A 12,628-nucleotide genomic window follows, 5' to 3' on the forward strand; every position below is an offset into this window, starting at 1 on the left:
AACCAGTTTCTGAGGAAACACAGGTTTCCAACAAGAAAAACCTGAGGGAAGTACTCCAAGATGCAAGTATTTGAGATGCAGATCTGAGGGAAAGTGCTACTTTTGGAAACAGTATGTGAGGAAAACACATGCCTCCCAGGGAAAAAATCTCGGAGAAATATTCCATGGCTGTAAGTGTCCAAGATTGAGGAAAATTGACACTTTGGTAAGCAATGCCTGAGGAAAACATGGGCATTTGATGGAAAAAACTTGGAGTTGTACTTTTGTCTTAGGTATCAGAGATACAAATTCTGAGCTGAAATGAAATTTTGGGAACCAGTGTCTGAGGAAAGACGGGCATTTCAGAAAGAAACCTAGGGAAAGTACTCTTTGGCACAAAGGTCAGAGGCACAAAATCTGAGGTGTAATGAGATTTTGGGAACAAATGTCTGAGAAGAAGACAGTCATCTGTGGAAAAAATCTGAAGAGAAATATTCTTTGGCACAAGTATTGGAGCCACAAAGCTGAGGAGAAATGACACTTAGGAAATTAATGTGTAAGAAAAATGGGCATCTCAGGAAAAGAAACTGAGAGAAGTATACAGGGGGACAGGGGTACGAGACAAAAAAAATCTGAGGTGAGGTGAGTCTTTTGAAACTAGTGTCTGAAAAAAATTCACAGACCTCTGAAGAGGAAATCTGGAAAAGTACACTTTAGACTCCAGTATCGGAGGTGACAAGTCACTGGAGTGACATTTTGGGAACCAACATCCGAAGAGAAGATGGGCATTTGAGGAAAAGCTTGAGGAAAAGAATTCTTCGGCAAAAGTGTTGGAGGTCCAAACTCTGAGGAGACGTTGCACTTCGGGAACTAATGTCTCAGGAGAAGACGGGTATTAGAGGACAAAAACCTGAGAAGTAATCTTCAGGCACAAGAGGCAAGAAATCTGAGGCAAAATGACTCTTTGGGAACTAGTATCTAAGGAGAAGATGTGCACTAAAGGAGAAAGACCCGAGGAGAAGTATACTTGGCACAAGTGTCGGAGACCTAAAACCTGAGGCAAAACGACTGTATGGAAACCAGTGTCTAGTACAGCACAGGCCTCTGAGGAGAAAAACCTGAGGAACGAACAAGTGTCTGAGACACAAAGAATTATGAAAATGACACTTGGGGAAATGGTGTCTGAGGAAAATGCAGCCATGTGAAGTACTCTTAGGCACAAGTTTCAGAGATACAAACTTGAAGGAAAATGACACTTTGGGCACCAAGGTCTGAGGAAACCATAGGTTTCTGAGGAGAAACACCTGAGGAGAAGTACTCTTCAGGTACAAGTGTCTGAATGAAAATTCTGAGGAAAAAGAACACTTTGGGACCAGGGTCGAAGGGAAACACAGGGGTCTAAGGGGGAAAAAAAAAAAAAACAGAGGTGAAGTGCTCTATGCACAAATGTTGGAGGAAAAATATCTGAGAAAAATTGACAGTTGGAAATCCAGAATTTGAGAAAAACAACAACAACAAAACAGGAAAGCGGAGAAGTACTCTCCGGGACAAGTATTTAGACACAAAATTTGAGATGAAAGATTCTTTGTGTACCAACATCTGAGGAGAAGATGGGACTCTGAGGAGAAAACCTGAGAAGTACTCTTTGGGCACGAGGGGCTGGAAGACAAAAAGCTGAGGCAAAATGGCACTTTGGGAAGCAATGGCTAAGAAGATTGGTATCTTAAAAAAAAAAAAAACTGAGAGGTCCTCTTTGGGAACAATTATTAGATATATAAAATCATAGCCAAAATGACATCTAAGGACCATTGCCTGAGAAGAAGAGAGGATCTGAAGGGAAGGGGGAAAAAACTGATGAGAAGAATTCCTTGGTCTCAAGTGTCAGAGATGCAAAATCTGAGTCTAATTGACATTGGACATTAGTGTCTGAGGAAAGGACAGGCTCTGAGGAGAAAAACCTGAGAAATCCTCTTTGGGCAAAAGTGTCTCAGATGCAAAATGTGATGAGAAATGACTCTCCGGGATCCAGTGTCTGAGGAGACGACAGGTCTATGTGGAGAAATCCTGAGGAGGATCCTTTGTACACAAATGCCTCAGGTGCAGAATCTTAGGATGACACAGAGCTATTGTTTATCAGCAGAGACCTTTCTACTTTGTCTAAATTCAGGAAATTCTTTAAAAACTAGACACACATCTTTATACTCAGTGTTACCTTCAGTTCACTGTAATGATAAAAATAATAAGGACCATTTCAGACCATGGATGCATGCTCTTCAACACTGGAAAGGAATTACTGAGTGACAGGCAAGTAAGTAAACTTTACAACTATTTAAATAGCACTTACAGTCCAATCATCCAACCACATAAATCCATTGAGAATGTTTGCCAACAGAAAAGAAAAGAAAAAAAAAGGCGTAAGAGAACAATCCCCACGAAGACCAACATCTGGAGGACCCTGGTCACTGCTGCTGGTGTGATGTTTCCCGTTTGTAAAGATGAGACAACCCTGAACTTCAACAACTGAAGGGGGGTCTCCTCCTGACAACACCGCAGCCACTGCGGAGGCCCCTTCCCTGTCAACTATTCTGGAGCTCCAGGAATGCCCCGGCAGGAGCAGCAGTTATGCCTGTGGTATGTTATAGTTAGAGAAAAGGCTGTTTATGGCTGCAGTCTCTCACAAGCTGCAACCACGTTTGGGGTGAGAACTACTGTAAAACTATGAAGTAAAAGCACATGTGAAGTGAATGACAGCATTTGCACGTGATGCAATGACACCTTAAAGGTTTTAACCTGAGGCTTGGACCTTATGGAGGACACCCGACACCACGGAGCTGTTCGAGGCTGGACAGGGTCTCCCGCACTCCGCCCCTCGCCCATCCCTCTGCATCGCCTCTGTGGAGTCTTCTCCAGAGGAGTAAACAAAGGGGAATAGGAACAGCTGGGGCGACATCACCCTCAAAGTCTTCAGAACAGCAAGGGACAATCACCAGCACACAGACACACATCCCCGCCCCCACCACCGAGTGGGAGAAGTCACACACCACACCACAGGCAGGGACTGCATCAGAGACCGACCGAGGGCTCACACAGCTCCAACAATGGGCAGAAGAATGAAAAAGACACTTCAAGGAAGAAACGCAAATGGCCAACAGATACAGAGAGTTCAGCATCAGCCATGTCAGGAAATGTAGATCAAACCACAAGAGACACCGCAGCCTCACTCGGGGAGGAGGGCCACGGTAACAAAGGGAAACCACGGGGGACAGCAGCTGCAGGAGAAGCGGCGGCGGCGAAGGAGACGCCCCACGGCGGTGGGAGCGCGGACAGGCCCAGCCACCGTGGAGGGCTGTGCGGGGCTCCTCAGACACCGTAAAGGGACGGACACGGCACCCCGGCGACCCCAGTCCTAGGAATCTACCCAAAGACAAAACGCAGGAGACCTGCACTCCTGTGTCTGCTGCAGCAGTATTTACAATCGCTGAGACAACGTATACACCCCCAGACAGACCAAGGAGGCTAACAGTGGCGATATTCTTACGCAGTGGAATATTACGGAGCAATCAAAAGGACAATTGCTGGAAGGGACTATGCTGGCCACAGGAAGTCTGGGTGCTACAGTCACAGACAGCGGATCTCTCAGAGAAGCATGCTCAAGTGTGTCTTCCCCCTTGGGTGACAACTTTGTCTTCTTCATGATGAGATGGTTCTGTCAGGTAACCTTTACCAAGTTTGCCTTTCCCTATTCGTTCCCTTGTTGGACAGCTTTGTCCTGCATGCCAAGGAAAGGGCAGTTACACAGCAGCTGTTGAATAAACAAGCTGGAGCCCCCACCTACTTCTCTGTGCTGGGTCCTGCCCTCCCCTCACCCCTGCAGAGCCTGCCCTTCCCCCTTTTGTTTCCCTTTGTATGAATGACCCTGCACCCTGCCCAACAGCGGGACTGTGGTGTTTCAGGAGGGAGTCTGTGCCCTCCTCCTCGGTCGACCCATTCAACCATTGTTTTTCCTCAAACTGTTTCCTTTTATTGGCGGAGGGAGACTAAGGCCGGCGTTCCTGGGAGCAACAAGACCCCTGCGCCTGGCAAAGGCCAAGGGCGCCGCCTGGCAGAGGGAGGGCGCGGCGCCCCCTGGTGGCGAGGAAGCGGTGGTGCGGCGGACGGGGAGCGAGCGGGGAGCAGGGGGCCTGGGGAGGCGCAGATCCCGCGCAGCTTCCCAAGTCTTCCAGGCGCGGCCGTTCCTTAGCGACCCCGACAGCGACGACGCTGCCGCTGCGCAGCGTTGACAGCCCCGGAACCCTGCGACTCACCTCCCCGGGTGGCCGGGGGGGCCAACATGGAGGAGCCCCGCGACGATTTCTCCTACGCTGTTCCCCGGGATCCTTCTCTGTCCGCGGAGCCCGAGGCCGCCCCGCCGTGCCCCGCCCTGAGGACCCCGGCCCGCGTTTCCCACCTCGCCGCCCCCAAAGGGCGCAACCTTGTTGAAACGCAGGGGCAAGGAAAGGGCCAAGGGAGAAGGGGCCGGCGGAGGGCGGGAGCGCTGCGCCGCGCCCCCTGGCGGCTGGGGGAGGGGTGTCGGGACCCCGGGCTGAGGAGAGGGGGCGGCCAGCCAGGCGGGGAGCCCGGCGCTGCACCGCACCGGTCCTGGGCGCGAGGCAGGTTCCCACAGGCCGCCGCGGTCCAGGCGCACAGACGCTGCAGTGGGCGCTGCTCTGACAGCCCAGGGGTCCTGCCCGGCCGCGAGCACCCCGCTGGGGTGCCAAGGTATCGGTCACGCGTGGGGGGTCAGCAGGGGGTGCTGCGTGGCCGCCCGCTCCCGTGTAGGTGGCGTGCCTGCGGTGTGACCGGCCACGTGTGGGGCGCGGCTGCGGCGCCCCCCCCCCCACCGTCACGCGCGCCCGTCCTGTGTCCTGGGCAGGGGCGCCCCTCCCTGCCCTTGCCGGGGCTCCTGCCCGCTGCCCCGGGGTCCCGCCACCGGGTGGGGGGATGTTCTCTCCAGCCGTCTGCGCTGTGGCCTCCGCGATGCAGTAAGCACGGTCGCGGGCTGGGGGGCCCAGGCCGAGGAAGGGGAAGCTGTGGGGGAACCCGGGGCGTCCGGGGTGGGGGCGCCACCCTGCGGGGAAGCACAGCCGGCAGGAGGAGCCCCGCACAGTAAGGCCTGGCGGTCACTCACAAGGGACAGGGCTGTGCTGAGTCTGGGGAGTCTTTGGAGGACAGGGCCCACCGGGGCGTGTCCGAGGCCCGCTCGCAGAGGGAGGGTGCAGCGAGGTGGGCAACGATCTGCTGAGGAGGGCTCTGGCGTCCACTAGTCCACTACGTAAGGAATAAGCTCGGGGCCCTCCCTGGAGGCGCAAGGGCTTCAAGCAAGGCACCACGCAATCTTTCCTTGCAAAAACACCCACCAGCACTGTGCTAGGGTCACCGACACTGGATGCGATCTAGCTGAAAAGACCCGGAAACAGTCCCATGCAGTCCTGGAGGGCAGAATGTGGAGGGCTGAGGTGGCTTCTCCCTAGCGGCTGCCAGACCCCAGGTCTTGCCTCCCCATCCTCTGCTGTGCCCAGTCGCCCACTCTCACCACCGCGAGTGCAGAACTTGTCGCGAAGAGCAAGGAAAAGTTACTGCAGAGGCTGGTGGCAGATTGCAAATGGGGTTTGAGGATCTCGGTTTGAACCCCCAGGGTGCCAGGTTGTGGGAATTGGGACACTTGGTATTTTTTTAATGACAGCTGTCATTTGCAGTTTTTTGGGAGGCAGGGATTGGGTGATAATAAGGAGAGGCACCCTATTGTTTCTCTGAAAGCCTCTGGGGGGGAAATGGTAACCGACTGGTCCAGCTGCCACTACCAACTGTGGCCTAGGAAGAAGCTCCTGTTCCTGTTTCCCTGCGGGAGCCCAGGAAGACCCAACAGTGGGGAAATGACTGACTGTGAGGGCTGCACTGGTGGGGGGAGGCGGCCGTCCTGCTTTCTGGGCCCAGAAGCTGAGCCGAAAGGGCACCTCCAGCTGTCCTCTTGGAGACGGTGCCCTTCCGGAGGGCGCCCAGCAAGGCCCACAGTGCAGCACCTGGCAAGGACCAGGCAGTGCCAGCTGGAGGACTGTCCAGTGGCCCTGGCGCTCTGAGGAGCCCCTGGGGTGTTGCACCAAATCCAGCAAGGCCGCAGGCTGGCGGGGGCCCCGCTGTCCGCGCCTGCTCTTTGCCAAAGATGGTGGCTGCCACCCCATAGCCAGTGTCCACCGCCACAGCCCGGCCACTGCAGCACCTGGGGGCCGGTGGGGCCGTGGCTGCAGATCCTGGCCGGCAGGACCACACCAGCACAGCTGCTGGCCTCAGCGCGCCACCCTGGGCTCCTGCCCCAGGCCCCTTTCCACCTCTATCCACCCCCAAGGTCTCGAACTTCTAGTCCCCCATGGGCCCAGCCCACCAGGGGCGTGGGCGGTACTTATGCCAGTGTGTTTGTGGGACGTGTCCCCCCAAGACCCTCGGGCCACAGCGCCCTAGAGACGCGGACCTCGGTGGCAGCAACCACTGCCCTGTGCTGGCCCAAGCGCTTAACTGAGCAGCGGCCCAGAGGGGCTGCGGTGTGGCGTCAGCCTCGACGGGCCACGGGGCCTGGTCTCAGGAGGCACCGTATGCCCCGCTGACACCCATCACCAACCCCTGTGCCCCCCAGGGGCGGAGCGAGCAGCTGCTGCCTGCGCCCATGGGGATCCCTGGCCTAGGCCCACCCAGCCTGGAGAGTGCAGGGGGCCCCAAAAGACACACACACTTCTCTCCAAATGCAAAAAAATATTCTCCAGATGCAACTAGCTCAGAGGTGGAAACGAGACCGCCGGGAGGCAGCCCCCCTGCAGACTCCGGGCTGCCCGGCCGTGCTGCCCGATGTGCCCCGAAGAGGCCCCGGTCCGCCCCAGCCTGCACCCCACGTGGAAGCAGCTGAGCGGAGTCGGAGTCAGAGCCTGAGCTGGGGCCCACAGCAGAGGCCGCTTCCTTCCAGCCCAGGCTGGGGCGCGCCAGGTGGGAGGTGGCAAGGGGCACTGAGGTCTCTGGCTGGCCGGCAGCTTCGCTGGACCCGGCCAGGCCCGGCCCGTGGCCTCAGTCCTCTCGCAGGTAGGCCTCGGGCAGGTAGGGCTCGGGCTCGGGCTCTGGCCGCTGCCCCGCGGATCCCACAGGCCCCTGCGTCTTCCGGCGGAGCTCCTCCGTCTGTGCCTCTGCCAGCCGGGCCTCCGCCTTCTGGGAGAGCTGGCGCACCTCCTGCACCTGCGACTTCACCAGCTGGATGTGGCTCCGGGCCGTAACCGAGGCCTGGTCAGCTCCTGTGGGGGAGGGAGGGATGAGGAAGCCCGGTGGCTTGGGCCACCTGCGGGCTGCTGCCCCCTCCCTGGTGGCTAAGCCCTGTGCCCTGCCTCCCCCCAACCCCCCAGTTCCCAAAGGCACTGTCTGTCTGACAAACTATGGGGACAGTCGGTGTCCTGTCTCCCTGCCCTGGGGGTGGAGGCCCTCACTCAGAACAGACGGGTGCAACCGGTAATCCACACGCTCCACACAGCGCTGTGCTTCCCGCACAGTCATTTCAGAGCCAAGCTGATTGCGCCCACGGGCCACCGGTGGCCCCCATGCCAGGGGCTGGCTGCTGCCCATCGTGACCACACAGACCAGGGTGTCTCCTCTCCCTGCATGGGACACGGCTCTGCGCAGAGGGGGTCGGCAGACGCCACCCCTCGTCCCTGGCCCTGGCAGGGTTCTGCCCACACCCCCAGCCGGCAGGGCCACTTAACCACTACTGAAGTATTTTTCTACTCACGACTGTGCTGACGCCTCAATCTTTCGTCATTCATCAAGGCGTATGTCGATCTCAGGTAGTGACTGATGTCGAGCTTTTCCCTAATGCTGGATTATTGTGTTAAAAATATCTATTTTTTTTTTTCTAAAAAATTGGTTTTGAGGCTAAGTGACCATCTGCTTTGCAGCAAGACTGACCACTGACACCGGCTGTTTGGTGCGGCTTTACGTGGTCGCCGTGATCATTTCCCACGTCCTGGTAACCCTGTGACACAGGAATTGTGTCTAGAGCTGATTACAATTTCCTACAAAACATCCTCACCTAGGGCCCAGGGCCCACTTTGGGGTCACACTCGGGATTGTACCTATTTTTATAACTACTCGTCTCCTTTGGAGTCTTCCTGGATTTATATGCCACCTCATCTAACTGAAAACCTTCTAGGACCCTCCCTGGGGGCGCACCAGGTGAGGACGCAGCCCTGCAAGCTGGCCCCAGCTGCTTCTGCGTGAGTTCGATCCCTGCCCACCCCGGAGGTGACCACAGGGCGTGGCAGGCCTCTCCTGACCCACCCGCTGAGCCCCTCAGCAGTGTACCTCATCCTCTGCCTGTCCTACACCCCACTCCTTCCCTGGAGAGTCCTCTCAGCGCCCCTGCGCCTCTGGTCTGTACCCAAGTTCTGTATACATAAATCTTTAAAAAAAAAACTCAGGTGGTGGCCTTTTCTGATGTTGCTCAGTCTTTTTGCCTCTTTGATAAACTTACTTTCAAAATCTGGTATTTTTTCATTTGGGATCTAATTTGCTCATTCTTTTCAACTTGCTGGGTTGTCTTCTTCCCAGTGTTTCCGGGTGAGTGAACATTCCTGCCACTCACAGCACTATTCGTGAGTCTCTTTAAATGTGTCACTTTCTCTCAGAGCAGCTCTGCTTACAAAGCTCTGGGTCTGCTTATCATCCTTTTAAATATCTTTAAATTTCCATTGTGATTTCTCCTTTACCCATCTTAAAACGTTGTAATTGTAAGGAATATTTGCTGCGGGGAGGGCTATGACCGTATCCAGTCTCTGTCACCTGGTACAAAATTAACTTCGGTGTATGTTCTGCTAGAGGCTGAAGACTTGTTTAAAAAAATACAGATGTGTGATGTGGTCGGGGCTGGGATTACACTCAGTGAAGTAAGCCAGAAAGAAAAATACTGAAAGGCTCACTCAGGATGCAGAGGAAACAGAAAAGGGATCAGGAAAAAAAGTAATAAAGTAAAATCCCTGCCAGGCAACTACAGATCAGAGACGTTCTGGGGGGAGGGGGGTGTGGTGGGACACAGTGACTGGGTACCGGGGATTTCATGGGGAAGCCACACACTGCACAAAAATGAAGGGCGATGTAGCGCGTGTGTGAGAACATTGAGAAAACAGCGCTGGCCACAGTGAAGAGAAAAAAAAACATGTCTGCACAGCAGAGATGGGGTGTAGGCCAGCGGTGCAGGTAGCCGAGGATTCACCAGAGACAGTGGGGCGCAGCCGGGAGGCAGGAGCGGCCAGCTGCGTCCCGCAGTCATTCCCTGGCTGGGACAGCTTCGTGCTGCTGTGCGCTTTAACGGCCACGGCACCAGCAAGGGCCCCGAAGACTCTGAGGGGGCCAAAGCTCTCCACTAGTGCAGGCAGCTCTGGTTGACCATCCTAAGTCGCCCTGTTCCGCCTCTTGCTAAGCTTGATCTTCTGGGTCTTGACCTCAGAGCTGTGTCCGATGTGCCCGATGACGCGTTTCCTGACACAGGTCTCTGAAGCGCACCTGTCTGCCCCTCTGGGTGCGTCCTCACCAGTCCCTTTCTACGTTGTCATCCAGAACAGCTTCCTTTTCCACGCCACTGCACGGTGCCTTTGGCCTCAGGGGCTGCCTCACGTGCATTTTCCTTTCAGACGCCCCGTAAGCGCCTCAGCGGTCCCAGCACGAAACCCTTGCAGGCGGCTGCCTGAGCACGCGTCACCCGTGGATGCCGGGGTGTTCCCAAGCAGCTTCGTGCCGAGGCGAGCAGTTTCACAGGGACAGGGATAGCCCGTCCCGCGGGGTGGTCCACTGTGGAGTCGAGCCCTAGACACTCCCGACGGCCTTCGACAACAGCTCCAGTAGAGGAAAAGGAGCCCTTGGTCCTGCAGCTGACTGCTCTGCCAGTTTCTGGGGGGCTGGGGGGTCGCTCGTCGTCGTTCACAGCTTGATCTTTAAGTAACTGTCATCTTGTTACTGTGTCTCTGTGAGGAGATGTCGCTGGATTTCTTTGACACAACATGACCGTGCCCCCCCACCCCCACCCCCAGTGTGCTCGCAGGTTCACTGCTGCTTGAGCTGACCCCCAGGTCACGCTGCAATGTCTCATCGCTGGGCTTTGTGACCTGCTGTCCTGCTGCCACACAGCAGGAGCTCTCGCCCCGCCCTCCCACCTTTTTGTGGAGCTTAGCAGCTTCTGCTTCTAAACTAAACGGCTACGATTCGCCATTGCTTCAAAATTGCTGACAAGCTCCCTGGACCTCCACGTGACCTGAGCTGCATCTCTGTGAGCCAGTTTCCTTGGGGTGAGCGACTCAGGCAAAGCTGCACGGTAACAACTGAATTCTGAGCGGTGAACCTGACGTCGCACATGCGCATCGCGTTTTCCTGACCGCACCCGGGGGGACGGTGAGGTGCCATCCCCTGGGGACCAGGCTTCTCCTCCCAGGCTCCTTGTCCAGAAAGCCCACGTGGCTGGTGAGGCTGCTCTGCCCGCGCATGCAGCCCCACTTCCACGCTCGAACCGCGCGCTCAGCGCCGCATGGCCCTCTCCTTGGGCGCTCAGCCTGCAGGCGAGTGCGGAGCCTGTCCACAGCCAGCTGGGCCCACAGCAGCGCCAGGCGCTGTTTCCCCCCACCCCCCCACCCCCTCGCGTCCCCCTCTTGCCGAAGTTTCCGGACTCCCAGCTTTGCCCAGAGGCCTCTGAGCCCGGCCCCAGGGCCTGGCCTGACGAGCACTTCAGCACGCTGCTTTTCTTAGCCACAGCGGCTTGCGCAAACACCTGACCAGCCCAACGCCTTCATCTCCGGGGGGGTGTGGGGGTGGAGACATGGCAGCCCCTCTCGGCCTTGACAGACGAGGTCCCACAAGTGGCCTCCAGGCCCCGCCTCCCACCCCCACCTGCCAGAGGTCTCGGGTCTCCCCCTGCGTGTCGTCATGACTGGTCGTCCGTTGCCTAGTCACGGGAACGGCAGACGGCTACTGAGAAGCAGCGAGACCCGCAAAGCGGTGGCCTGGCCCCTCCGCTCTCTGGACAGTGGCCGTCTCCTGCCCTGCCTGGCTTGCAGGCTCACTCTGCCGCTGTGGCGACGTGCTGGGAGTGGAGACGCGGCCTTGGCCACCCAGCCACTCGCCCCACAGCGCCGAGCCGCCCGTGCTTACCACTCTGGTACGCAGCCTCCGCCGCCATCTCTGAGAGGCTGACTGCCGTCATCCAGGTGGTTTCCAGCTTCAGGTACTCCTGCTGCTTTGAGGTCATCTGTCAAGCGGTGCAAGGAGCATAAGGGGGGCGGCCGCGAAGGGCGCCCTGCGGCTGCGCGCCGGCCACCTGGGGGCAGGTCCGCGTACCTCGACTCTGGCCCCGATGATCACCTGCCACACCTGGTCCTCCTCCTGCGAGCTCATCTTCCCCAGCAGGCTCGCGTATTGCCGGTACAGAGAAACCAGCGTGTAAACTGCCTGCAGACAAAGTCCAGTGGTGACTCACCAGATGAGGGCCTGGGGAGCGCAGGGCCCGCCTGCCGTGCTTAAGCCAGCTGACCGCAGGCGTGCATCTCCCTCGCCCTCTTAAGAGCGCCTCAGCAGCACAGCGAAGAGCCAGGCACACAGGATCACAACCGGGGCTGGGGAGGGCCAGACACGCAGGCGGGACCCACACGTCCCTGTGACCCAGAGGCCCGGGCGGTGCGCAAGGCGTCCTCGCAGGGCAGCCGGAGCTGCGAGCCCTGAGCCCCGGTTGCAGCTGGCCCGCATCCCCCCAGCCCTCAGCCAGGAGGTGCAGACCGGAGCTGCCTGACGGAGCAGTGCGGGGCACGCACCTTGGTGTACTCGGTAACCGCCTCGATGAGCGCGTACGTGGTTTGGGAGAGAAAGGTGGACGTGCTGTCGGTCACCAGAGACACGGCCCTCCGCAGCAGCGCGTCGTTGCTGAGCACCGGAGGCTCCGACTTCTGGAAGACAAAACCCTCAGCCTCCGCGCCCGCCCTGCCAAGGCCAGCGCAGGACTACAGCGGGGCGCTCCGGGTCTCTGCCCGGTGGCCAGCAGCTGTCCGCAGTCCTCGTCCTCGTGGGCACACGCCTGGGCTGGGGGACCTGCGCTGCCCCAGGGGACTTGGGCACGCGGCTGCGCGTGAGAGCCACTGCAGCCGGGTCCAACCCCCGGCAGGGCTGCTCCGACTCCCCGCTGCCCCTCAGCACCCCAGTCCTGTGTCCTCTCCCCTCCCCACGCCACAGGCGAAGAGAGGAGGAAAGAGCCAGGTCCTGGACGCGCAGGGGCACTGCGGGACCAGCCCAGCAGGGCCTGGGGACCCCGCTTGTGCTTCCTTGGGCCGCGCTGTCCCGCGGCTGTGGGCGCCTTTCCCAGCACTGGTCCCTGCCGCCAGGCTGCCGGTCAGCTGCGCCTCGCGCGCAGCGGCCAGCCACCGCCTGGGCAAACCCTGCACGTTTCCCCCGCGGCTCCCCAAGCCGGCGGGAAGCGCCCGGCAGGATCAGCGCCCCGGCCTGCAGGGCTCCCGGCGGGCCTTACCTGCGCGACGGGGACAGCACACAAGCTGGCTCCGAGTCCCACAGCCAGCGCGTGCCACGGCCTCCGCGCTCCTGACGCGCAGCG

At 58.3% G+C, this 12,628-nt stretch overlaps 1 protein-coding gene across 1 annotated transcript in view; it reads right to left on the reverse strand.

The window, feature by feature from the left end:
* Positions 1 to 6,749: 6,749 nt before the first annotated feature.
* The window catches only part of DIABLO (diablo, IAP-binding mitochondrial protein), an 8,440-nt gene continuing 2,561 nt past the window's right edge, over positions 6,750 to 12,628 (reverse strand). The window contains exons 5-9 of the mRNA XM_012730843.1: positions 12,545 to 12,625; positions 11,838 to 11,969; positions 11,368 to 11,478; positions 11,182 to 11,278; positions 6,750 to 7,289 (exon numbers count right to left, since the gene is read on the reverse strand). Of these exons, the coding sequence (XP_012586297.1) occupies positions 7,069 to 7,289; positions 11,182 to 11,278; positions 11,368 to 11,478; positions 11,838 to 11,969; positions 12,545 to 12,625 (642 nt within the window). The 3' untranslated portion in view covers positions 6,750 to 7,068. The remainder of the gene's footprint in view (positions 7,290 to 11,181; positions 11,279 to 11,367; positions 11,479 to 11,837; positions 11,970 to 12,544; positions 12,626 to 12,628) is intronic.

Source organism: Condylura cristata, unplaced genomic scaffold, assembly GCF_000260355.1.
Source record: "Condylura cristata isolate star-nosed mole 26May11 unplaced genomic scaffold, ConCri1.0 scaffold00029, whole genome shotgun sequence".
NCBI classification, from domain to species: domain Eukaryota; kingdom Metazoa; phylum Chordata; class Mammalia; order Eulipotyphla; family Talpidae; genus Condylura; species Condylura cristata.